Source organism: Lipotes vexillifer, unplaced genomic scaffold, assembly GCF_000442215.2.
Source record: "Lipotes vexillifer unplaced genomic scaffold, Lipotes_vexillifer_v1.1 scaffold1862, whole genome shotgun sequence".
Taxonomy (NCBI): domain Eukaryota; kingdom Metazoa; phylum Chordata; class Mammalia; order Artiodactyla; family Lipotidae; genus Lipotes; species Lipotes vexillifer.
Genome location: NW_006771326.1, coordinates 728865 through 756298, shown reverse-complemented (window position 1 = coordinate 756298; position 27434 = coordinate 728865). Strand labels below are relative to the sequence as shown.

The window sequence follows — 27434 nt, the reverse complement described above, 5'->3', positions numbered from 1 at the left end:
CGGGGTGGGGTCGTCCTGCGCCTCGGCTGAACCAGGGACAGAGACCTTTGGCGGCCGCATGCAAGCTCAAGTAACGTGTCCTTGGTTCTCATCTTCACAGGGAATTCTCTAGATGTCTAAATGATCTTCAGAGAATAATCCTATTGCAAACTTAAACCCAGTGCTTATTACTCAGAGTTCCTATATTTTAAAAGTCCCCTTGACCACTGAATTTTTAAAAAAATAGACTCTGTTTTAGAGCAGTTTTAGGTGCCCTGGAAAGTTAAGCAGAAAGTTCAGAGCCCCTGTCTCCTGCCTGCCCCTCACTCACCCCTCCCCTACTGTCAGCGTGTGTTACAGCTGATGAACCTGCAATTGACACATCATCATCACCCCAAACCCCGGTTTACATTTGAGGTTCACTCTTGGTCGCGTTCATTCTATGGGTCTGGACAAACGTGTAATGAAACGTACCCATCAACAGAGTGTCATACAGAGTAGTTTCACGGCCCTAAAAATCCTCTGTGTTCTGCCTGTTCATGCGTCCCCTAACCCCCCGGCAGCCCTGATCTTTTCAACTGTCTCGATAGTTTTGCCTTTCCTAGAATGTCATTTGGTTGGAATCATGCAGTACGTAGCCTTTTCACGTTGGCTTCCCTCACTCAGTCATATGCATTAAAGTCTTCTCCATGTCTTCTCATGGCTCGATAGCTCATTTCTGTTCAGCACTGAATAATGCTCCATCATCTGGAGGTACCAGTTTATTTATCCAGTCATCTACTGAAGGACGTCTTGGGTGCTTCCACATTTTGGCAGTTGTGACTAAAGCTGCTGTAGACATCCATGTGCAGGGTTTTGTGTGGACATAAGTTTTATTCCTCTGGGTAAATGTCAAGGAGTATGGTTCCTGAGTTGTAAGCTAAGAGCTTATTTAGTTTTGTAAGAAACCACCAAACTTCCGGAGTGGCTGCACCATGTTGCGTTCCCACCAGCAGCGAGTGACAGTTCCTGTTGCTCCACAACCTCTTAGCACTTGCTGTTGTCAGTGTTCTGGATTTGGGCCGCTCTAATGGCTCTGTGGTAGTATCTCGTTTGTCTTGATGTGTATTTCTCTAATGACATATGTTGTGGAGCACCTTTTTCATGTGCTGATTTGCCATCTGTACATCTTTTGTGAGCTGTCCAGGTCTTTTGCCCATTTTTAAATTGGGTTGTTTGTTTTCTTATTGTCGAGTTTTACGAGTTTTTTGTATATTACGGATACCAGTCCTTCATCGGAATTGTCTTTTGCAAATATTTTCTCCCAGTCTGAGGCTTGTCGTCTTCTTCTCTTGATGTTGTCTTTCACGGACCAGAGGTTTTAATTTTAATAAGGTCCGGCACGTCAGCTGTTTCTTTCATGGCACGTGCCTTTCTGTGTGGTCACCACCATGCTCAAGGTCATCTACATTTTCTCCTGTGTTATTCTAGGAGTTTTACAGTCTTGCATTTGGGGTCTGTGATCTATTTTGAGTTAAAATTTTGTAAAGGATTTAAGGTCTGTGTCGAGATTCTTTCTTTTGAGTGTGGGTGTCCACTTGTTTCAGCAGTGTTTGCTGAAAGACTGTCTTTTCTACAATGTGTTGCCTTTGCTCCTTTGTCGAAGGTCAGTTGAGTGTGTGTGACTCTGAGTCTGGGTCCTCTGCTCTTCTTTGTTGATCTATTTGTCTGTTCTTTCACCAGGACCATGCTGTCTTGTTTACTGTAACTGGAGTAAGCCCTGAAGTTGGGTAGTGTTATTCCTCTGACTTTGTTCTTCAATGTCCTGTTGGCTGTCCTGGGTGCTGTGCCTCCTTTCCATGTGAACTTTAGAACCAGTTTGTCGATATCCACAAAATAACTTGTTGGGATTTTGATTGGGATTTCATTGAATCTTTAGACCAACTTGGGAAGAACTGACGCCTTGAGTCTTCCACCCGTGAACATGGAATATCTCTCCATTTATTTAGTTCTCCTTTGATTTTCTTTATCAGAGTTTTGTCGTTTTCTTCATATAGATCTTGTACATATTGTGTTAGATTGATACCTATTTCTTTTGGTGGGGGGATGCTAGTATAAGTAGTATTGTGTTTTTAATTTTAAATTCCACTTGTTAATTGCCAGTATTTGAAATATTTAAAAAATATTTTCACAGGTATATTTTTCAGAGCATGGCTGCATTCATGTCAGGCTAGTTGCATTCTCCTTTTTAAATGCCTCCATCTTTTTCTTTTATATTGTTACTAAACTTATTTTTAATATTTTTCTTAAACACTTTTTCTGATTATCACAATGGTACAATTTTGTTACAAAGCATTTGGAAAATGCAAGCAAATATAAAAATGAAAACCTAAATTACTAGCAGTGCTGTCACACAAATTTTTACTTCTATTAATACTTTATTTCCTTGCAGTCCTTTTTGGTACACTGTATTGGTACACTGCACTGTATTAACTAAATCGTATATTGATATATATGTATTTTACATATACATATGTATTATATATATTTTATATATATATATATATATATATATATATATATATATAAAATCTGCTTTCTTACTCACTATTATAGCATGACATTTTCCCCATGTCAATAAAACGTTTTTAAGACAATTTTTAATGACTTTGTAGTATCTGAAATTGATGGCCTCAAAAATCTTGGGTATGTTCTGAATGGATATGAAGGTTTCCAGTTTTTGACGTTACAACCCTATTTGTGTTCAAATATCTGATGGTCTCCTTGGGAGGGCATTTTCCTTGGAGATTTTCCTTGGAGGAAGTCTGAAGGAGACCCATTTTCCTTCCCCAACAGAATTTGAAAATTGAGACACAGAAATTGGTCAGGTAGGTGGGAAACAGGCAGCGTGGGTTACAAGGGGCCGTGGCCTGTCGATGCTCAAGAGTCAGCACCACTTGCTCACTGGTTCTCAGCATCCTCGGACGCCCCGGCCTTGCCTCGCGGGACGCGCCCCGCGCACCTGAGGCCAGGAGTTGAGGACCAGGTCAGCATGTGTGCGCTCTGCAGGCAGGTAGATGCCAAAGAGTGAAGGAAAGTTGTCCATCAGAATTGATTTCTCTTCCCCGGGAGACCAGTGGGCGGGCAGAGCAGTCAGGAGTGTGCCGCTCGTCAGAGCTGGGCCTCTGCTGGGAACCTGGAGGCAAAGATAAGCAGGCCTCCAGCCCTAATGTCTTCTGTAGGTTCCTAAGTCACTTCTTAAAGGGTATGAACGTGAGTGTTTTTCCTTAACATTTTGAAGAGCATTTTATCTCCGTGTCTTCAGACATAATACATTCAGTTGGTTCAACAAAAAAATATATACATCTGAATCTTGTTGTTCCTACCTCTTTTTTCTTCCCCATCCCATTCAGGTAATCAGTTTTATTAGTTTGCTATAAATTTCTTTTTTTTCTCATTTTAAAAGCCATGTAATGCTTTCATTTTATTACGAAATATTCGTCATACCGAAAGTGCAGACTATGCTATATTAACCATATGTGTAACCACAACCCAGTTTTCTTAAATCTTAACATTTTGCCACTTTTGCTTCACATGTATGATTTTTTAAAAAAAGAACTAAAACATTAGGGAAGTAGATGATGCTTCCTGCATCATCCTTCCTGGGCCCCATCTCCCTCCCTTCCTTCCAGAGGTAACCACGGTCTGAATATGGTACTTTGCACTCCTCTGCATATCTGTCATTTACTAGCTGGGATGTATCCATAAATCGTACTGGGTTACACGTATTTAACATTTTAAAGTGGATATCATACTGTACGTATTATTTTGAAGCTTACTTTTTATACAGCTGTATGTTTTTGAGATTCGTTTGTGTAACTCCATGTACCTCTAGTGTGTTAATTCCAAATTCACTATAGCATTCCATTGTGTGAATATGCTACAAATTATGTATCTGTTAGTCTATTAATGAACATTTCTTTTTTTTTTTTTTTTTACAAATTTTACTATTATAAACAATGTTGCAGTGAATAGTGGTATCACATGTGTCCCTGTCTGCACATCTGCATGGATTTCATAGGGTGAAAGGAATGGAGTTTAAGTTTTAGGAAATGTGACCCTTTGGTTTTACTCAATATTCTCCGAAGTGAGTGTCCAACTCATTTCCCACCAGCAGTACGTGGTCGTCCTCACTGCACACCACCCTTGGCGCAGGGTCGGTTAAAGGGGAATGTAAGCGGAATCTCGTTTTCTTCTAAAACAGCTTTATCGAGATGTCATTCACGTACTACAGTCCACCCATTTGAAGAGTATCCATACTTAAGTGGATTTGCTGTGTCCTCAGGGTTATACACTCATCACCACATCAACTTCGGGACATTTTCATGACCCTTGAAAGAAACCGCCTCCCACAAAAGTTGGCTGTCATTCCCCAGTCTCCTCTCAGCTCTAGGCAGCCACTAATTTACCGTCTGTCTCTGTAGATTTGCCTGTTTCTGGACATTTCCTGTAAGCAGCAGCATACAGTTCATCATATCATATGTTCTTTCGTGGTTGACTTCTTACATTTACGTCATGTTCTCAAGGTTCACCCATGTTCTGTGCATGTAATGGCACTTCATTCCTTTTTAGTGCTGAATCATATTCTATCGAGTGGATAGGCCGGATTTTATTTATCCAGCGAGGGACGTGTGTTTTTTCCCATGTTTTGGGTCTCGTGAATAGTGCTGTTATAAAGATTCCTGGACAAATTTTATATGGACTTTTTTTTTTTTGGATGAAGAGATGATAGTTTGGATGCCGGGAACAGCAGACACAGGTCCCAGGCGTCTCCCTGGTGCAGGCGGGCGGGTGGGTGAGAAGCGGCAGGGGGCCATTTCTCCAGCCCCCTTGGCCAGTGTGGCTCAGGACCTCCCGCACCGACATCGTGGAGTCACGGAGACCTCGTGGCGACCCCCATGGAGCACGAGCCCTTCCTCCCCCTTCCCCTGCAAGGCCTTTCCGCAGCGATCACGCGTGTTCCGGCCTCAGGTCCCGACTGCTGGCCTCTGGAGGACGGTGACCAGTGCTGTCTTTTGCAAGGCTTGTCTTCTCCACCCAGCCAGGGAGGGCATTTCCAGGCCAACTCATCCACCGTCTTGGCCGTTTAGTTAAAAAAACAAGCTTAGGAGGTGTGGGACCAGCTCCTGGCCTTGTTTTGTTGGCTTCATCCCACTCCTGTCCGTGGCTGGCCGTGGACCACAAGCTCTGGAGCTCGCTTTCAGAACCAATGGAGCAAACACCCACCCCTGATAAGCTAAGGTCCCTCCTCACCTGGCTGAGCCGCTGTTCTTGTGAGTTTTGCAATCAGAGATCAGAGCTCTTCTTTCTCTTCCTACCTTTTAAAAACTCAAGTTGCTTAAACTGAACCTTTTTACATTTCTTTGGTGCGTAAGTAAGCGAATACGAATATGTATCCTTCCTTCTTCCACAGGAGGAGGAGTGTGTGCCCCAGGGTCTGCTCCCTCTGTGTGGACTTGGCCGTGGGATGGGGCTCTCCCCGCCGTGTCCTGCTGGGTGCATCCAGCAGGAGGGATTGAATTTGCCCCTCCCGTGTTCTCTCCAGTTGTTTCTAGCGCTCTGCTTTTAGCACACGTGCTACAATCACACGTTTGCGTCTGTTTAGTTCCAGAAGCGGGATCGGAGTTCCAAGGTTAACGATACTGGTGACTCTCAGAGCTGTGACCAAGTTAGTTACCCTCCGTCTGAACCTGCACCGATCTGCGCCTCTGCCTGCATTTCTGTCGTGTGGGCTGTCTTACCTTTTGGATCTTTGCCAATCTGATAGGGGCATGACTTTAATTTGCTTTTCTCTTTCCAAGAGTGAGAGTTAGCATCTTTTCCTGTGTTTAAGGACCATCTTATATTTGTTTTTCTGTGAACTGTCTGTATCCATTGCCCACCTTTCCATGGGTTTGCAAATCTTTATTGATTTCTGGTTGTTCTTTATCTGTTAGGGAGATTAATCCTTTGTCTGTGATACAGTCACTGATGTTTTTGTGAACTTTTCAAAAAGCGCTTGATCACATTTTTTCTACACAATTGAGGTCATACTATATACATAATCCCGTGTTCTGTTTCTCAGTCTTAACACTGTATCATCAGCATTTTTCTTTTTCAAATGTAGCATTTCTTTAGACCCTGAGACGGAAACGCAGAGGGAGGTCTTGGGATGCAGAGCATGTGACGCTGAGTGGTTTGCTCGTGGTGTGGAGGTGATGGCCCAGCAGCGCGGGGAGAGCAGAGTTTGGGGTCAGGAGACGTTGGTTCGAGTCCCGCCTTTGCCACTTACTGGTGCCAGCCTTATTAAAGTCTCCTAACTTCTGCACAAAATAGGTGGTGTAGTGCCAACTCTCACAGGGCATCTGTGGACGCCAGCTCAGGTACATTCTGGAAAGGAGTTAGGTGGGTATTTCTTGGGCGCCCCGTGGCTCTCACCACCAGCCTCCCTGCCTGCACCCAGACGTCAGCCCTTCTGGAACTAGCGTCTCTAGTCTCTGAGATTATGCAGTAAAAATGGACAGTTATTTAATACGGTGGAAATCAATTCAGTACAGTCCTGGAATGGTAATCACAACCTGAAAGCTGCGAGTAGGTTGGATAAATGAGAAGAGGCATCACTTTCTTAGAACTTCATCCTGTCTTTGGGGGAAGCAGGGGGTGAAAAGGGGCAGGAGAATGTGGCCTATGGATGCTGAGAAGGAAGCTCATTAAATGTCACTGTCTAAGGCCGAGCTACGGGTTTGAAATGGAATCTGAAGGCCCTGAATCCATTAAGGTCGTTTCCCTGAGGGAGTTGACCCACTGCCTCAGGCCTCAGCTTCAGAAGCTTCTTGGAGCAAACTGTCATTGAGCTTGTTTGTCTTAAGACAATACTTGAGTCTTTGATGGATTTAAAGAAAGAGTGGTCCTGCTGTATTCCTCAGTTTCATTATTTATTTTTAAATTTTCGAGAGAGAGTACAGTCGTATGGTTAAATATTCAAAAGCCACAGTGTCTTTTTTTTTTTAACTTTTTTTTTTTTTTTTTTTTCCGGCTGTGCCGAGAGGCATGCGGGATCTTAGTTCCCCAACTAGGGATTGAACCCGCGCCCCCTGCAGTGGAAGCTCAGTGTCTTAACCACTGGACCGCCAGGGAAGCCCCCAAAGCCGCAGAGGCTTAGTGAATACCAGCAGCACGCTCACCAGCGGCCTGGCTCTGCAATAAGCACTTTGCAGTTAACTCTCAAGTCAGCGCTCATGAGGAGGGTCCCACTGTCATCCCCATTCTGCAGGTGGGGATGCCGAGGAACACAGAGGGAGGTGCTTGCCAGGCCGCACGGCTGGGAAGAGGCAGGGCGAGGGCGCAAACGCAGGCTGCCCGGCCCCGAGCCTGCAGCTCCCTTGCTCTGCGGCCCTGGCAGACGCACATCAGGTGGTGTCAGGAAGCCCTCTCCCTGTGCCCTGGAAGGAGGGGCCCACTTGCTTCTCTCTCCCAACAACCCAGCCCCCTGCTCCAGATGGCACCAGTCTTACAGTTACATGTCTTTCTAGACATACTCTGTGCAAATAAAATAAAATCCAGAGTTTTTTCCTTGTGTCTCCTTTTCAAAAATACATACGGTAGCTTTCTATACACAGTGTTTTATACTTCTTTTTTCCAGTTAAAGTGATGTCCTAGTGCGTATTCTGTCATCACATGAGGAGAGTTCCCTATTCAGGGTTGTATCCGTGTAGCACCCCATCGTAGGGACGTACCGTCCCATGCTAACACTTAGCTCCAGTCCTTTACTGCTCCAAACGGTGCTGCAGTGGATCCCTTTTTGTGCGTAATCAATTTGGACCGATGTAAGTTGATCTGTAGGATTAATTCCTAAAGTGGAATTGCTGGGTCAAAGAGTATGTGAGTATGTGTGTTTGTACCCATCTCTCTCTCTCTCTCTCTCTCTCTCCCACTCTCTCTCTGTTTTCCTTATTTTGGCCCCTGCCCTGCAGCACTGCCCCCCCACTCCTCCCGCACCTACTTGCCTGTACCCATCTCTTCTAGGGATAATATTTTACGACCAAAGATAGGTACAAGCTTCTACTTATTTTGACTTTCCCATTTTGCAAACAAAAGATCTTGTGGAGAGAATCATGCTCTAAACCTCTAGAAAAACTGACCTCTAGAAACCTCTAGGGAAAAAGAATTATTACTTTATCTGTGTGCAAGTTAAATGGATCTAGAATCAACTCATGTATAAGGCTATGTCTTTTTTGAGGGGGGGCGCGGTACGCGGGCCTCTCACTGTTGTGGCCTCTCCAGTTGCGGAGCACAGTCTCCAGACGCGAAAGCTCAGTGGTCATGGCTCATGGGCCCAGCCGCTCCACGGCGTGTGGGATCTTCCCGGACTGGGGCCCGAACCCATGTCCCCTGCACCGGCAGGCGGACTCTCAACCACTGCGCCACCAGGGAAGCCCTAAGGCTATGTCTTGAATATTTACTTCGAAATTCATTCACTTACCTGTTATGAGTAAGACAGTTTCCCTGGGTGGAGGGGAGGCTGGGAAACCTTCCCTTCAGGAAAAGCTGTGGAATCATGTTGATGCAAGTTAGCTTTGAGCAGAGGTGAAAATACATCTCAGCCATCCTGGAATACAGGGATGCATACTGATGGTTTGGGTTATGCTGACAAGAGTGAAAGAATTAGCTCAGGGAATAGTGAATTAATGCACGCGTGGAGGTGGATCGCAAAGCTGCTTTTTAAAAAAGTAGTTTCTAGCTTCTAGATACAAGAAAAGAATTAGTAGTGCTCTTTTAAGAATTAAAGGAACACTTTTGGAAAATATGAGCCGTATTTAGAAATTCTGTAAGTTTTTAAAGAGGAGAAAGGGAAGAACCTGTGGATGACCACAACGGAACCTGGGAAGCCAGCGAGGGCGGCATCCTGGCTGGTGCAGTGCCCCTCAGGGACACCTGCCCACTCAGCGTCACTCTTGCCTCGAGAGAACTTGCGCTTTTCCCCTTCAGACTTTGCCAGAAATCTCTGAACATTCTGTCGATTCGAGGTGTGTTTGTGCTGCTTCCGTATCACAGTGCAGACCCCCTCTAGGAAGGCGAGGGGTACCACGCAGGGATGGAAGTTGGTCCACGAAGGTGGCTGTCCTCTTCGTACCCGGCTGAGGTCACCTGTTCTGAGTTGTACTCTGCACACGCAGTAGATGGTTTGTGTCAGAGTCGGAAGGCTGAGACCTTGGAGGTCATTCTGGCCGCAGTCCGTCACTTACGGAGGAGGGGGCACTGGGGTCAGATGCTCGTCCGGGCAGGGGGCCAGGCGTCTGGCATGCAGCCTGGCCCCGGCCATGGGCTGTGGGTACCGGGAGCGCCACACAGACTCCACCTGCTTCCGAGTCCTACTCGACGTCACCCCGAACTCAGGAAGGATGGACGGGATTTGTCTTTCCTCTTCGGTGTTTCACAGTTCCCTGTTCGTAGCTCCCAAACCTCAGGCCGTGTGGTGACTCATGATGTTCTGTCTTTGCTGTGTGAACATATTACGTGAAGGCTGTGTGGTTTGAGCTCGTGACCGGTGTGGACATTCATGGTGCTGTTTCGGCAGGAACCGCGCTCCCAGCCACCGGCGGCCTCCCTACGCGTCAGCCTCCACCGCCGGCTCGTTAGGACCGCTCATATCTGGGGACTTCTGGCCTTGACACTGGGCAGCAACCTCTTATCCTACAGTCCCCAAATCCTAAAACCTCTGAAAAAAAAGTTGAAACTGACCTGAACTATTCATAATAGTCTCTTGATAATCCGTTTAGCATAAACATTTATCACTTGGGCTGGTGAGATTCTAATTTGTTCGACGTTGGGGTTTGATTACACCTCAGGCCCTAAAGGAGCTGTTATATAATATGTGGTATAAGCTTCTTTCTAAAATTTAAAAAAAAAAAAAATCCGAATTCTGAAACATCTGGACCCAAGGATCTCAGTTAAGGGACCGTGTATCTGAACTCACCTTTGAGGCCTGCGTTACAGTTATGAAAGTACTTTCATCCTTATTCTTTGTTTTTCCCAGCAGCCTGGTGAGGCAGGTGAGGGCTGCATTTGGGGACAGCTGAGCCTTCCCAGAGTCACCTGGGGTGGAAGTGGCCGTGCCGGAGTTGGGAGCTGAGTCTACCCTAGAGGGTCACCTATTGTCCAGGTGTCACGTTGTCTGTGACCTCGCCCCACGCTTCACCCCTGCGAGGCAGACTTGACCTCTCCTTCCTTCTGTAGATGTTTATCTCCATCCCCATGACGGTAGCGTTTACTGATTGGTCTGTGCGTTGGCCCTTCCGTGTCAGATTGTAAGCATTTTGAGGTAGGCACCGATGTCATTGATTTCACTTCCCAGTGTCTTTCATGGCACCTGGTCAGGCCGGATGCAGGCGTGGTCACTGGGGCTCAGGTTACAGTGCTTTTGCCAAGCCAGGCTGCCGACAGTGGGGATTGATTCTTTCAGTCCACATTTCTTTTACAAAAGCAATAAAGGATTTGCCTTTATTTATCACCTGCTTTCTTTTTTTTTGTGGTACACGGGCCTCTCACTGTCGTGGCCTCTCCCGTCAAGCTCCGGACGCGCAGGCTCGGCGGCCATGGCTCACGGGCCCAGCCGCTCGGCGGCATGTGGGATCTTCCCGGACCGGGGCACGAACCCGTGTCCCCTGCATCGGCAGGCGGACTCTCAACCACTGCACCACCAGGGAAGCCCTATCACCTGCTTTCTTAAAGACAAAAAAAATGTTGCAGCCAATATCCAATATAAATTTCTTCTGGGAAAATAACAGCGGGGTACGTTTCATTGGAATCGTTTAAAAACTGTACCTTTAGGTTCGTATTATGTATGAAAGCTCCTGATGAGAATCTGAATCTTTGAGTACTTTTTCACTATGCTCTTGACCCCAGGACAGCAATTCAGAGGTGAATCTTTATGTAGGTCTTCTGAAATGAAAAACCAGGCAATCTGTGGAGCTGAAGTTGTACCAGTGCAAGATAGAGGAAGAAAGACAAATCAGCTAATTTGCAAATTACTTTTCCTGCTAGCCATCTTCCTGAGCTACTAACCTAGGAAAAAAGAAACAAAGAATTCCAAATATGTTACTGCCATGTATTTACATAATGTTTTTTTCTTGCAATAAATCGCTTTTGCTGCTGGGCGGGAATCAGTGCACGTTTGTGCTGCCACGTTTGTGCTGACAGGGTGTGAGCTCTGATCGCCATCTCATCAAGCACAACGTCCCTTTTTCCTCCACCCTGCTGATCCTTTATTTTCGTGGCGGGAAAACGTCGCCATGAACTCAGTGAGTTCATGGGAGCAGTGGCCGTGGCTGGCCCGCGGCCGTACCCAGGGCCTGGAGCTGCTGGGCGGATGGATGGATGGTGTTTGCCAGTCTTGGTTGTGACCATCATTGTCGGTTTTGTTGATTCTGTGGTGTTTCATATTCCTTTTTCTTGGACCATTTAAAGTTCCCTAGCATACCTGACTCTTTATTTTTTTTTTTTCATTTTTTTTTTTTTTTTTTTTGCGGTATGCGGGCCTCTCACTGTTGTGGCCTCTCCCATTGTGGAGCACAGGCTCCGGACGCACAGGCTCAGTGGGCATGGCTCACGGGCCCAGCCGCTCCTTGGCATGTGGGATCTTCCCGGACCGGGGCACGAATCCGTGTCCCCTGCATTAGCAGGCGGACTCTCAACCACTGCGCCACCAGGGAAGCCCATACCTGACTCTTTAAACATTCGCGTTCTCAGATCACAAGACGGTCTTTCAACTCCGCCTGTGAACTTGACTTTGACGATTTTTGTGTCCTTGCGTGAGAGCCACAGGAAGAATATTTTTGAGGTCTTCTTCTCTCATAGACCGTGGTTCCACCGGGCGTACTGAGCCCACTTCCAGCCTGATTCCTGCAAATGTTCAGGGGAGGAATCCGACGCCCACCCTGCAGGTCCCGGGGGACAAATCACTGCAGCGAACCTGACACCTCCCGGCCTGGTCCTTGCCAGCTCGAGGCCTGGAAACCCTGGGTGCGCAGGTCAGGGCCCCTCTCCATTTCCCAGAAGATGGTTTCTCAGGCAGCTTCAGTCCTCTCCTAGCACAGGTCTGATCGCATCAGTCGCTCTCTCAGGAGGCTGGAATGGCACACACCCCATTGCTTGTAGAGCAGACACACGTTCCTTGACGTAGCAGTCAAGGTCCTGCTCCGGAAGTCCTGAACTTCCCAGTTCTGTGCGGTCCTGCTGCAAGAGCCCTAGCCTAGCCGCCCCAGCCCTGGACGCCGTGCCACTCGACCGTGGGCCTGTGCCCTGCCCTCGGCCTGCAGCGACTTGCCGCTCGCCGCCACGCCCGAGCCTGGCCACCCTTCACTCCTTCCAGTCCAGACGCTGTTTCTCCCGGGCACGTCTCCTGTGCCTTGTCCTCTTGTTTTCTCTGGTCACCCACATGCCTGCCTCTTCAAGTTCTTAGGAATAAGGACATTTCTTATTTGTAGTATCCACCCCCTACCCCCCGAGGGCCAGCGTTCCTTGGCTTTCCTGGGCTTGTAGCCCACAGCTCCCATCTCTGCCCCTGGCATCACACAGCCATCTTCCCTGTGTCTGTGCCCAGATTTCCCTCCTCTTAAGAAGACACCAGTCCTTGGATCAGGGCTCAGGCTGATCTAGGATGGCCTCGCCTTGATGACATCTGCAGAGACCCTGTTTCCAAACAAGGTCATACAGGTACCAGGAATTAGGAACTGGACATCTCTTTTGGGGGGACACAATTCAGCCGCAACACATGGTTATATCTACCTTAAAGACGATTCTGTTTTCTCTACTTAAAATCATTTGAACGATTATTGCTTGTCACCTTTCAGGTAAGTGATTGAGACTTTGGTCCCTCGCTTTGCTCTCTTGATGACCAGTTCCAGAAATAAGATCTGGTTTAGTTCCAACCAGGCAAATCTTCACATCGTAGAATTTTAAAACTGGAAAGGGTCTATCTAAGTACTGCTGTTTAAATTTTACAGGGAAGGGTAGACAAACCATCTTATTTTCTTCTGCCTCAGGTCGTACAGCTGTGACCATAAAGTAGACAAATAATGCCGTGTCCCCTGATGCCAGGGGCAGTGATCTTCCCTTGCTTTCAACAAAAGCCAAGACACAGAGTGTTTCTGATGAGAGTAAATGTCTTTACAGCTGTAGCCAGATATTTTACGGCAAAGGCCCAAGGCTCATTTTTCAGCCTCTTGCAATCCTGCAGAGAGTCGCCCTCAGCAAAGCTCCAGGAACGGTGTCTGGGGGTTGGGGTGAGTGTGGGCACGAAGGGAATATGTATGGCTGTGGCCACGGGTGACTCGAGGGTGGCACGGAGGAGCCCGCGGCATGCTGGGGGTCCGCGCCTGAGTGCCTGTCGTCCTTGTGACGCACGGCGGGGCCAGAGTCCAGGGGGGAACCAAGCTTGCTTCCTTCGGAAGCATCGTTTAACCGCCTGCATTTCCTGTCCCGGGTGACTCGACTCCCTCTACTAAGGTCAGAGACGGGGGACGCCAGAATTACAATTAGGTGTTAAATCAGTGACACTATTCATGTGCAAGAAGGGGAATAGAGTTTTCCTCGTATTTTAGAAAATGCTTTTTAAAGTATTCGGATGCTCAGAAAGTTGGACCATCTCACATACATGGTTTTCCTTTCCCACGTCTTTAATTTTCATCTTTTTAAATTGAAAAATAACATGAAATGTTTTATAGGGTGTTGTGATCATTATTAAATTTTAGCTCTTCCAGAGGGGCTGTCCTCAGTTCGACTGACATTTGAGTCACAGTTAACCCTCAGAAATAAGGACTGAGCAGGTTGCTTTGTAAATGATGATGCTGTTTTGACAAGATGTCATTGTTGGGGCAAAACAGATTGAGCATGAAAGCAAAAAGCCATTAAATCTTTGTCGCTTTTTCGATGTTAATGACTTCGACCTGTGTACTGTGCTTTAGTAATTGCAGAGGGTGTTTTTAATGACCTGGTGTAAAATGTCATGGTTCCGGGCACAGGCTTCGGGACTTGTCGGGTTGGGGTGACAGAGAGCTGGCTGATGGCTCCCCACTGCTTCCTCTGGTGACTCGGTCCTCAGGTCAGCTCTCAGCTCGCGACAGCGAAAAACAGGCCCCGGCTGCACAGCCCAGGTGGGGTTAGGGGGACGTGTCCAACCAGCCAGGCCTGGACTGAGAGCCGGAGACGATCAACTTCTGAAACAAACTTGCCGAGGTGTATCAAAACCAGCACCAGGGCTTCCCTGGTGGCGCAGTGGTTGAGAGTCCGCCTGCCGATGCAGGGGACGCTGGTTCGTGCCCCGGTCCGGGAAGATCCCACGTGCCGCGGAGAACGAAAAAAAAAAAAAAAAAAAAACAGTACCAAGGGCGCTGGGCCTGGCAGTTTAGAGCACAGGCTGTTGAGAAGGTGCAACCAGAACTTGATGTTTTGGAGGCTAGGATTTAAGCCAACAGATCTGCTCCCCGAAAAGCACGTGTTCTGTGTTAACTATCGCAGCCTGAAAAGGAAAGGACCACTGATGCGCAATTCGTGGTTGGGGACCAGATGCTGTAGTGATGTTTCTAAAAAATCGTTAGCATGAACAGTTCTTTAGGTAATTATTAGCATTTTGGAGCACTTACCTGTGTCAGCCGCTGTGTAAAGCACTTTCATTTAATTCCTACGGCAGCTTTGTGAGCTTGGTGTTAATATGTCCGTCGCACTGATGGAGAAACGGATCTCAGAGGATGTGGATCTGTATCCACATGTGTCTGACTTCACTCTGTTACACCATCTCTTAGTTTTATAGTGTGATGTTGTCTGTCCTCTAACTCTCCGTCTGCCACCACCTTCCTCTTCTGTGCCTGCAGCGCCTGGCACCTGCCAGCCTCCGTCCACACTGAACCTGCTGCCGGTACCTGTCCCCTCCCCTCCCCCCGGCTGCTGTCACTCTAGCCTTGGTTTGAAGGGCCCAAGCTCTTAAGAGTAAATTCTACCTGGCCCTCCTGCTTCTAGTCTTAATCTGCCCCTGTTTTCCTTAGAGCTGCAAATTGACCTCTGGAAAGTGCAGGCTGAGTTTATCCACCTGCTCTCCTGCCCTCAGGGATGAGCTGGCCCCTGCTGCCACCTGCCCACTGCCCTCTGCAGCTCGCTGTCTCCCTCTGCCTGTCTTTTCCTGCATCTCCTCCGTCCTGTCCTCTTTCCTGCTGTGTCCTTCGTTCCCACACTTTACCTCTCTTTAACTCCTGCTTCTTCAATTCATGCTTAAATGTCCCTTCCTTAAATTCTAGGGACTACCCTGCAGCTCCCTGGCACCGCTTAAACTTGAAAATATGAGTCTTACCACATCCTTTTCTTTCTTGCACTTGGACATCTGTAGTTACACGTGACGACTCGCCCAGTGTTCCACACTGAACTGTGTCCTCCCTGAGGGCAGGGACAAAGTCTGCTTAGTTAAACAACTGCTCAATCTCTAGCTTCGAGCACAGTGACGGTTACACAGCAGGCACTCAGATCTGTGTCAACTGATTAACAGACACATAACTGAAGATGCCCAAAGTGGTGCATTTTGATGGTTGCCCTTTCTTAGTCCTTGCGTTCTGATTTCACTTGTTGCTCGAGAACGAACCTGCGTTCGGAGCAGTTTTGTCCCAGAGGCTTTTGGTTGTCTTTATCGCTGATGGTCATTTTCCGCCATTCAGACGCTGTACTGTGATGCACTTGGTTTTCCAAACTTCCGTGTCAGACCAGCCACGATACAAGAAAAGACTTAAGTTTCAGGACATGTGAGCCCTCTCTGTTTGTCCTGAGCCTGGGTGGGTGGGAGAGGAAAAGCGAGGGCTCCCCTGACTGGATGCAGGTTCCTGGCCCGACGGCGCAGAGACATGAACGCTCCAGAGCCTCCGACCTCAGCTGTGACGCCCCCAGAACCCAGGCGCCGGGTTCAGCTCCCTCCACAGCCCTGGCCACTCCTGCCTGATGTCTCTGCCCAAAGTTGCTCTGGAAGGAGAAGCTTTCTCTCCAGTGGTTTATCATCTCAGGAGCCTTCCCAGCCTTGGTCATGGGCACTGGCCCATCGGAGTCCACGGACAGGGCCATGTGCCCGGGTCTGTGGGGGTCACGCCCTCTGCACACTGGGGCTTCCATGTGCAGGCGGACACCGGCTGGGAGACTTGTCTGTCTGCGACCATCCCGAGCGTCGCCGCTAACACGACTTCTTTCTCTCTTGTGAATCCACAGTTGGTCCTGTTCGGAGTTGGACCTGAACGAGATTCGCCTGATAGTTTACCAGGACTGTGAAAGGAGAGGCAGACAAGTCTTGTTTGATTCTAAAGCTGTTCACAAGATCGAGGAGGTGGCAACTCAGGTAGGAAATATGGATTTGCTTTCCTCCTTTTTGTTTATTAGTCCATTGCCTGCTCTTTGGGCTGAATTGCACAGCGCCGTTAGTGGTTCAGAGGAAACACGGGCAGAGGTCCCTCCGCCCACCCCATTTGCGTTCTTATTAATATACACAGGTGAGACTGTTAGCAAGTCATCGTGCAGATGCTGAGCATTGTACTTTAGACGTTACCAGAAGCGAATTTGCTGGTAAGTTGCAATCCAGTAGGATTTTGATGCCAAGTGTGTGCCATTAATGGGAAAGCTGAGAATGCTAAAATTCATGAAGCGTTCGCCTGAAGGGAAGGTCTGGTATTACCCATAGATAGTGAGAGGTGATACATAGCACTGGGTTAGACAAAACTGGAGCGCTTTCCTTGCCACGGGGCTGCAGGGTGCTAACATGCACTGTCGTCTGCAAAAGGGCCTGCAACCCAAGCCTGTTTGACCAAGGAAGTTTTATTTCCTTTTTATAGCGGAGGGCAGTGTGGGGGTAGTAGTGGTGGTGATGATGACGGTGGTGATGGTAGAGGTGAGGGTGGTGGTGGTGATGGAGGTGATGGTGATGGAAGTGATGGTGGTGGTGATGGTGATGGAGGTGGCAGTGATGGAGGTGTGATAGTGATGGAGGTGATGGTGGAGGTGATGGTGATGGAAGTGGTGGTGGTGGTGATGGTGATGGAGGTGTTGGTGGTGATGGAGGTGATGACAGTGATGGAGGTGATGGTGGAGGTGATGGTGATGGAAGTGATGGAGGTGATGGTGGCGGTGACAGAGGTGATGGTGGTGGTCGTAGTGCTGGTGGTGGTGGTATGGGGCGTGGGGGTCTGAGGGTGGGTAAAGTGGGGACAGAGCAGCTCTCGATCCCTCGGAGCCAGAATGGGAAAGGTAGAGTGATGTGTCCAGGCAGGAGCAGGGTCTAGTCCTCCCTGTGAGTCTTCAGGGTGGCCATCCAGTGTACTTCTGACTTATCGCCTTTCAGCAGTTATTCAGATGTCTACAACTTAAATAAATCCCTTTGTGTTCCTTCTTTCCATGTTCAGTAACCTGATACCTGTACTGACCAAATCCTGGCAGTTTAGAGAATGTGCAGCTAAGTAGCTGAATAGTTTATGTCAGGGTCTCTGTCTCGTCAGGGCTGAGGTCTCGTCCTGCTTCTGATACGGTCGTTTCTGCAGGAAGGAAGTGTCTGGTTAAAGGCGGTTTAGCTTTGCGGATCCCGTGGTGCTTTCACGTGGAAGCTGGCCAGGTAGCTAATCATTACAGCCGTTGCTGGGCTTGTTAGGTGGGTGGCTGGGGCAGGGGGGATGAGAAATCTCTCGGTGATTCAGCGAAGGCTTCCATGGTAGATTGGTATTAGTTCAGGTGAGCCAGCACTCAGCCCTTTGTTTGGTGGACCGCACACGGCTTCCCCCTGTTTTCCACATCACTTCCTGTCTCCCCAAGGCCTTGCACAGATGGTGTAGTTGCACACCCACGCTCCGTCACTAGGGCTCCTGTTGGTGGTAGCAGGTGGAGGGAAAAAATTCTCACCGGTTTGCAAAAATAACCGGAATCCTGTCTGTAGGAGCAATGATGACCCCCGGAGTCTGGAAGAGAAGCTTCCTGGGATGGACGCAGTCATTTCCTCACAGAGGCAGCTGGGCCCGGGGAGGCTAGGAAACTGCCCGAGGCTGCAGAGGGAGTCCAGCGGGGGCTCTGCTCAGTGTACCGGGAGCTGTCGCCAGTCGTGGACGGCGCGGCCAGTGGGCCCAGCAGTGTGGGGCGGGTGTGGACCGCGTGTCACTCCAGGCCCTGCAGGGCCGTGGATCGCCATCCCGCCCGCGACTGCTGGGGGCAGGCTTCCTGTTCCCCTTCTCTTCTTCCCCCATCTTCAGCCCCCCACCCCATGGGCAGGCGCGAAATGTCAGGAGTCAGCAGCAGGCACGTGACTGCAGGCATTTGCATTCAACCATCAGTGTGACTGTCACACTGGAGATTAGATAAGCTGCACTTGCATTCATGTTTTTCCAAGCAAAGCTACGCACAAAAAAGCAAAGAAGTCTCAGGATAGAAACAACGTATCACGGAGGGCACAGGCTGCTTCTGTAGGGAGTAGTGTATCTTGGCCTAGGAGGAAGGGAAACGTTAGTGAAGGTGTATCCTTATGCCTCCGTGTCACTGTCCTAAAAATCTGCCACGAACTCCACGTAGGGAACGTGTAGTAGCTAATCCTCTGCAAGCCATGACCTTTGGAGGCCGTGTTGCCTCACGTGCTGTGTAATCACAGCAGCCCCTGTTCCAGCATTTTGTCCTCATCTTTCACAAGCTTGACCTCATGACTTTCTCTAAAGCCGTGTGGGGGGAGGAGTGTCATTAAAGCACATGCTGGTCTTTCCAAATGAATAAATACTTCTGCCTTCTCAATTCCGTTTGCTTGGGGAACATTTAAATTTGAAGCAATGTCTGTATCCTCATCAGTTTGGTAGATTATGACTCTACGTAGTACTAAAAAACCCTCTAACAACCAGAACAGAGGTCAGATCTCATCGATGATTTTAAAATATGAATTGAAACGTCAAAAATAGTTGAATTATTTAAAGAGAGTGTTCTTGGGGACCTCCCTGGTGGTCCAGTGGTTAGGACTCTACGCTTCCAGTTCAGGGTGCCTGGGTTCAATCTCTGGTCAGGGAACTAAGATCCTGCAAGCCGTGCGGCCAAAATAATAATAATAATAATAATAAAATGAAGAGAATGGTCTTAATACCACCTCTATCACCCTTCTCAGCATCTGCCTCTTCCAAATGTTATAGACTCACAGGAACCACTCTTTTGTCCTCGTTAAAAAGAAAACAACAACACCCCGGTTTTTCTGTGCAGCTGAGGCTCAACAGAACAGAACGATGTGAGAAAGGGGCCCCCAGTGAGCGTGTGCTGGGGAGCCTGGTACGCTCAGCGGTGGCGGTCTGTTTACCCTCCTCTCCCTGTTCACCCAGAAAACGGAGGACGTCCCCACGAAAACGCCAGCCAAGTGCTGTCAAGGAGGTGGCAGCGGCAGCCTCTCTTCCCACGGCTCTTCCGGGGGATCTTTACCACATGCCAAGGAGCAGCTTCCAAAGTACCAGGTACAGCCACCCTTGCATGCGGAATACCCCGTAGGCTGAAGCCATTTACTGCCATTTCTCCTCGGGGATAATGGCTGCTTGAGGGCCCCATCCCTGGGATAGGAGACTAAGTATCCAGAACCCTTCTCAGTACTCTGTGATGGCCTCTATGGGAAAAGAATCTAAAAAGAGGGGATATGTGTACAACGTGTAACTGATTCACTTTGCTGTACAGCAGAAACTAACACAACATTGTACATCAACTCTACTCCAATAAAAATAGAAGAAACAAATAAACAAAAAACCCCCAAAATATGCTCTTAGGTGTTTCAGGCCAGTGCTGTGCTCACACTTTGGCTTTATCTCTTGATAAAAACTATAATGGAGCAGCAGTAATCCAGTGAAACACACACACCGAATGAAGAGAAATATTGCAAAGGAGGTAAACCCTCCTGTTTTGCTTCCTTGGTGGTCAGAGCCAGATTAATGCACATGTGTTTTCCAGTTTTTTTTCTAAGAGCTCTGAGGATTCTGGGGATGAATATTGTCATCCTGAGAAAATAGCACTTGCCAGTAGAAGGAAAAAAGCCTTGTATAGAGGCAGATGGAAAGGCAAGACCTAACTTGAGTGTGAAGTGTGAAGGGCTGGTATATTGAGAAATGTTGGCCAGCTGGGCACAAGGAAAGAGGTTTCATAAATATTGAATAGCAGAAGGGTACTACCTGATGGAGGATATATGAGTGTTTATTTTTATTTTTGGAAGCTATGAGGAATTTTGTCTACCGTGTTGCTGACACAGCAAAGCCAGGGAGGTGTATACCAGCAGCCACAGGTGTAACGAACATTGTTCGTTTCACGGTCGGGATCACTGCTGTGCAGACGTCTGCCCTTATTCCACAGAGCTGCCGGCTCTCAAAGCAGTATGTGGTTAAAACAGCATAGAGTGAAATTTTCAGCGAGTTGAGAATTGCAGTTGGCACGTGGTCCTTGTACCCCAAGAAGAAGCAGGTTCAGAAATGGAGGTGATGGGTGGAAGTTATTCATAAAGAACGTGAAGGCCTGTTAGTTTCTGTCTGCAGGAAGCGAGAAGAGGTTGGTAGCAGGCTCGTTAAATCAGGCGGATAGATGTCTGCTCCTCCTCCCTCCTTTGCAAGCAGGTGTAAGTAGGTGTGTATATGTGTGTCCGTGTGTGTGGATATATATGCGTATGCGTGTGGATTTGGAGTTGAAAGGCTGATTGCCATGGTTTTGCTTGGGTAGAAAGCGAGGCAGCAGAGAGTCTGGCTGGTGGCCTGGGTCACAGGAGATGAAGGTACGATTTCGGTCAGGCCGTGCAGGTGTCGTGCGCACTGGTTTGGTTGACACTCACATCCATCCTCAGCGTGTGTCACCACCACTTACAGTGGGAGCTGAGCATCCTGTATGCAAACGCATGCACCTGTGTGTCATCATATGTTCACAGTACGCACAGTGTTACATCATGTGAGTGAGGGCGTTTGGCTTCCAGCCGCCTGAGCTCCAGGGGAGTCCGGGCCCCGAGATGAAGGTATGAGGGTTCCCGTCGGGAATAACCGGAATCACAGCGGCGGTTGAGGACGCAGACAGTGATAGGAGGGCCCTCTGAGGAACAGCCCTGTCCAAGGGATGACATGGGAAGGTAGAGATTTAAAAGGGAGAGCAGGGCTTCCCTGGTGGCGCAGTGGTTGAGAGTCCGCCTGCCGATGCAGAGGACACGGGTTCGGGCCCCGGTCCGGGAAGATCCCACATGCCGCGGAGCGGCTGGGCCCATGAGCCATGGCCGCTGAGCCTGCGCGTCCGGAGCCTGTGCTCCGCAACGGGAGAGGCCACAACAGTGAGAGGCCCGCGTACCACAAAAAATAAAAAAAATTAAAAAAAAATAAAAGGGAGAGCAGGATGTGAGGGTGATCTGGCTGCGACATCTGTCACCCCATTGATCGCCAGGGATGATTCGGCCGATCGGGCTGGCAAGGCGGGTGTCCCCTTCCTCCCTCACCGTTCCAGGTGCGTCCCTCCCGAAGCTGCGCGCTCGGTCGGAGCGGACGACCTTCCCCGATAGAGGAGGACCGTTCTTCGGTCAAGGGTATACAAGTAGCTGCGCTCCCCTGCTAGAACCTCCAGACAAGCTCTCAAGGTCCATTTGTAGGAGAACGTAGGGTAGTCGAGCTTCCAAGACTCCAGACACATCCAAATGAGGCGCTTCACGTGGCAGTCTGCCTTTCTAAAAAAAATAAAAAGTAATTAAAAAAATATAAAAAGGAGAGCAATTATGTGCATTAGATACCGTGAGACGTTTAATAAAGCAAACTGGGAAGCGCCCATTGGCCGTGACAGGAGCCGTTTGAATAGCGGGGGATGGGGGAAGGTGCCGTCCACCCTCTGTAGTGATAAAGGGGACGCCGAAGACTGGTCAGAAGCTAGGGGGTCAAAAAGTTTTTAAATGTTTCAGTCAAACTTTGGGGTGACCAGACTGTTCGTTATCTTTTGGACCCACAAAACCCTGCCCACACTGATTGGCATTTTCGTTCCACACGTTGATTTTGGTTGGATAACCCTGAGCTATATTTCATTTCAGGATGTGTTCTTAGTATCAAGAGGAGTTACTCTGCCTCTTCCGTCACTTAATCTTTCTATTTAGACTTTGTAAATGGGGACGATGAAAGTCGTTGTTTCTCATAACCAGATTAAAAATGAACTCTGGTATAGCGCTTGCATCCTGTACGAGGATATAGTGTGTAAAGAAGAAACATTAGGGGGCTTCCCTGGTGGCGCAGTGGTTGAGAGTCCGCCTGCCGATGCAGGGGACACGGGTTCGTGCCCCAGTCCGGGAGGATGCCACATGCTGCGGAGCGACTGGGCCCATGAGCCACGGCTGCTGAGCCTACGCGTCCCGGAGCCTGTGCTGCGTTAAAGACCTCAATGTAAGGCCAGAAAAAAAAAAAAAAAAAAAAAAAAAAAAAGGAAGAAACATTAGTGATAATTTGGGGAAAAAAGTAGGCAGTCACCACTGTAGATTAAGATTGTAAAATGATCAGTTGCTGCTTTGAGAAATGGTTCTAATTACCAACAAAATTGCACATTATTTTCTATCGTGTTGTACTCGACACGATTTTGGTTTCTTGTACGTCTGGTAGTACACGCGCCCCGCCTCTGATGTCAACATGCTTGGGGAGATGATGTTCGGCTCGGTCGCCATGAGCTACAAAGGCTCCACCCTGAAGATTCACTACATACGGTGAGTTTGGGCCACTGCTCGTGAGACATGGCTTGGGGATGATGACTCCATTCAAACATGCGCAAAAGTGTTATGCAGTAAAATAATAATCTAAACTTTGTCATCTCATATTTGCTAGCACTTGATATCTTTTACATATCTTTAGCAGTTAACATAGTCTGACATTTTCTACATCAGTCTGACCCTGAATCAGCTTAGCAGGACAAAATCCTAAGCTTTAGCTAAGTACTGTAAGTGAAAAAATGCATACCAAAGCATTTTGAGTATCTGCTAGGTTAGTAATAGCAATACTTTTAATCAGAGTTATTCAGATATTTTAAGTTTAAAGTTTAAAGTCAAAATTTCACAAATTTTCCATTTTCAGATTAAAATTTGTCATGATTGTTTCCTTGTATTGAGATACACATTTTTTCTTATTTTTTAAAATTATTGAACGCATGCCGAGTTTTATTTTTGTTTCTAGGGAATGGTGTCTAGAATAAAAGTTTCTGCAAAAAGCAGAATGTGACGACATTTAAGAACACATTCCTTATCTGCATGTCAGAATAGAATTTAACTCACTGGAGGCACAAGCTCTGCGATGTGTGAAAGGAAGCCTTTTCCCAATCCTGCACTTATAACCTTCTGTCTGTTCGTCTGTGCCACGTGGCAGGTGAAAACTGTAACCTGAGAAAAAAACAAACTTCGGCTTTGCAATATTTCTGCTAAGCGAAGGTTGTTCATCTGAAATATTTGCTCCCAAGGAAAATGGCCCCGGCAATGTCTCCATAGCTCTCTCTCAGGGTTTCAACATTCTTGGGATTTTAAAATGATAAAATTAGAAAAAAATCTAGACACCCCATTGATACACTGATTTGAAAAATGCACGTCTCATTTTCTGTAAAATAAGATAATAGAAATGAATAGAAGCTTCAGAAAAAGTTAAAAAAAAAAAACCCAAAAATGAAAAACCAAAAAAAAAACCCCATGCATCTCTCCCTCTTCTGTCCGTTTGTTTTTTCTCCAGTTCTCCCCCACAGCTGATGGTTAGTAAAGTCTTCTCGGCCAGAATGGGCAGCTTCTGTGGGAGTACAAATAAGTAAGTGCGGGATTTTCCCCCTCCGCTCCCCATCCCCCCGATTTTCCAAGTGGCTGTTTCTGGGTAGAGTCATTCTTTGGGGGCCATGAGGCGTTTTGAGGTGAGAAGCAGGATGAGTCCACATTAACAAAGGGGTTTTCAAGGTGGCCTTTGTCCAATACACAGTGAGTATGAAGAGGCCTTGGACCTTAGCGGGGGGCCTTAAAGACAAGTGATGGTCTACATACATATATTGGGGGTCTTCACCTGTTAACCCACTCTGTTCCTACTGCCAGTCACCATGTTCTCATTCCCCGGAAAATGAAAAGTGAAGGGGAAAAGCATATTATTTCATCTTATAAAAAAAAAAATCTCGGGAATTCCCTGGCGGTCCGGTGGTTGGGACTCTGCGCTTCCACTGCCGAGGCCTGCGTGTGATCCCTGGTCGGGAAACTAAGATCCCACACGTGGCACGGCCAAAACCAAAACCAAAGCAAAACAAAACTAAACAAAAAAATCTCACCTGTCAGTCTGCTCGTTTATTTATTTCTGAAGGAATGAGGCACAGGGTGAGTTTCCCAAGCTGAGAGGCACCTGAATGGCAGGAGGGATCATCTGTCAGCCAGCCGTGTAACCTCTGTGGTCTGTGAGGACTCAGGCCAGGCAATATTTTGATTTTCACTCCCGAGTTTTTGTTTGTTTGTTTGTTTGTTTTGTTTTGTTTTCTGTTCTTTTTTGCGCTACGCGGGCCTCACACGGTTGTGGCCTCTCCCGCTGCGGAGCACAGGCTCCGGACGCGCAGGCTCAGCGGCCATGGCTCACGGGCCCAGCTGCTCTGCGGCATGTGGGATCTTCCCGGACCGGGGCACGAACCCGTGTCCCCTGCATCGGCAGGCGGACTCTCAACCACTGCGCCACCAGGGAAGCCCACTCCCGAGTTTTTCTCCCCCCTCTTAATTTTACACTTCTGTGTAGACGAAGAATACTTAAATGTCTAACTTAACTCTTAGTCTGGCACAGTTGTTCGTATATTTTGAATTTTTCAAGCAGAAATATTTCACATACTTCTTTTTTGAATAAAACAACAGAACATTTATTACACTTGGGTAAGTTTGGAAGAAATGTTTATTGTAAATTAAAGGGGTATTCTTAGGGGTCAAAGGAAGGCTGTTATTTTTTACAATCCTAGGAAATTAAAAGTATGTACCTCTTCAAATTTGGGTACCTTTGAGTAAGTCTGCTTACTTTTCAACAGAATAATGAATTTACTTTTTTGAGCATTTAACACTGGATTGTCATGACTTAAGCCAGTATAGGAATTGATATTTATTTTTTTGTGAGGTTATTATTTTTCTGACCCTTGATATTACCTGAACATTTATTATACTAACTCCCTCTAATAAAATATCAAGCTCAGATTTAAGTAAAAATTATTTTGGCTTCATTATGCTGTATTATCCTCGAAATCTTTATTTCATTTGTTAACAAATACAATACATTATTAAAAGCTGTTTCTCTCACGTGTGTTTATGAGTAATTCTAACTTTTAAGAAGTTGTGAAATCGAACTCCTGTAAGAATCATAATTTCTGTTATGTGCTCCTCCTGAAAAAGGTTGCTGAATTGCTCATGGATGTTAACTAAGAGTTAAAATGAATTTCATTTTCAGGGTTTATGTAAAATTACCCTTGAAATGAATAGCCATATCCTAGGTATCAGTCACCAGGGGAAGATTTTAGAATTCGGTGTCCCTCGTTACATAATATTGTGAAATTGTTTGGAATGTGTCATTTCGTTTTATAGGTTGAGCTACCTTCCAAAGCCTCTCTTGTCTTTTCCTGCAACAAATTCCCCTAAAGTTTAAGTCTCTTCGGTAGTTGTGAGACTTTATTAATTCATGAAGAAAAGTTGTCTGTTAGCAAACAGCTTTGTTCGTCCCTTGATGTTTTTCTCCTCTCTCTCCCTTCCTTCCCTCTCTGGACTTAGCTTGCAAGACAGCTTCGAATACATCAACCAAGATCCTAACCTGGGGAAACTGAACACAAATCAGAATAACCTGGGTCCCTGTCGTACTGGAAGTAACCTAGGTAAACTCCGCCACGTAAGCGGGGTCTGTGCTCTCCGGGTCCCGCCGTTGTGGGTGTGCGTTTTGCTTTCTTTGAGTTTGTGGTGGTGTTTTGTTGTGGCATTATCTTTAATCTGCGTTTATTTCTGTGTGTGTACTTTGTCCGCCCCCATGTGTGTCTCCGCCCCAGGTGTGCTGCAGGGATGCGGCAGCAAACTGCCACCGGGGGCGGCTGAAGGAGGACCGCTCCGGCTCAGCCGCAGTGCCTCTTTCTTTGCAGGTTTGTGTGGAATGCTGAGTATGGTGCGACCTGCACATGTTAGTAACTCCTGGGCAGGTTCTTAGAAACAAATCTGTTGGGCGCCTCTCTAGAAATCCAAGGGGCTCGTGAGATGTTTAGTTCCATATGCTGCCGAGCGCCTGGCGTTCTGAAACCTCCACCCCAGAACCCCTGTTGGAAACGTCTCTGCTAATACCCCTGTGGCATAAGCCAATTTGGATCTGAAATGAGCCCTTCGTGTTTCTAAGAGGATAACATCTTCCGATTTTCCTCGGCCTCTTCCCCTGCCGTGAACTGTTTCTCTTTGCCGTGGCATCTTTGATCCATTTTTCACCTGCACCCTTACCTGCACTGTGTCTTCAAAAGTCACTCTAACAAGAGCATGGAAGCCCGGCCTCTCCCTCCCCCTCTCCCTCCCCCTCTCCCTCCCCCTCTCCCTCTCTCTGTCCGTAGCATTTAAGTAGTTCAAATGTACGTTCCAGCTTCTTTACAGGTGTAGCCACCTCCATCTCTGGGTAGGTACATCCTGAGACCGGCCTGGCCGTCTAGCCCAGGCTGCCGAATGTCTGCCGCAGGCTGGCGTGATTAACTAGTGTGGGAGCCTTCACTGCTAACGTTAGGGGTCGTGTTTACCGCAGATGGTATTCTGCATTCTGTTTTTCACCGCAGCCGAAATATGCTAGGCACCCTATTTAACTGACTGACACCCTCCTGCCTACTTCCGGGTGAGGATAATGTGTTTATATACTCTCCTTAAAATTGTGAAAATAAACACGCTTCACAAAATAGCTGGTAAGTATAATAATCAGGCAGAGCAGCGGGCTTCTCGTGCACCGGTAAGCTTACGGTAGCGACGTGTGAGCTACCGTGTAGCTCAACAAGGACACAGCTGAGACCAGCGTGCAGCATTCCTAGAAGTCTGCCATCCTTTAGAGTGTTTTCTTAGCATCTGTACAGTAGTGTTGTGTACGGGTGTATGTGGAAAAGAGGCAGAGGAAGAGATACTTGAAAATGAATATAAGTGTTTCTGTCTGCCAAGAGAGGGGTTATAAAACACAGAAGGGTTTTTTAAATTCCTGAAATGGTTTTCAAGCCTTTCTCTTCTCGACGTTGCCTGTAGTTACTGCTGAAACTGATTATAAAGCATTTTGAAAGTACTTATTAATATTTTGCAGTATTTCAGTACATTGAAACTACTGAAAATACTTAAATGCTATTTAACTACTGCTAAGGAGGAAAATGGCTGAAAGTATCTGCTCGAGGATGTCTGCTCGTCGTATGAAGTGTCCTCACAGCTGATGACTCGGCTTCTTTGAGAG

General features: G+C 47.5%; 1 protein-coding gene across 1 annotated transcript in view; it reads left to right on the top strand.

Moving 5' to 3' along the window:
- The window catches only part of FNIP2 (folliculin interacting protein 2), a 126679-nt gene that overhangs the window by 44841 nt on the left and 54404 nt on the right, over nucleotides 1-27434 (top strand). The window contains exons 3-7 of the mRNA XM_007446627.1: nucleotides 16237-16363; nucleotides 19353-19481; nucleotides 22614-22714; nucleotides 23721-23792; nucleotides 25757-25857. Coding sequence (XP_007446689.1) covers nucleotides 16237-16363; nucleotides 19353-19481; nucleotides 22614-22714; nucleotides 23721-23792; nucleotides 25757-25857 — 530 coding nt within the window. The remainder of the gene's footprint in view (nucleotides 1-16236; nucleotides 16364-19352; nucleotides 19482-22613; nucleotides 22715-23720; nucleotides 23793-25756; nucleotides 25858-27434) is intronic.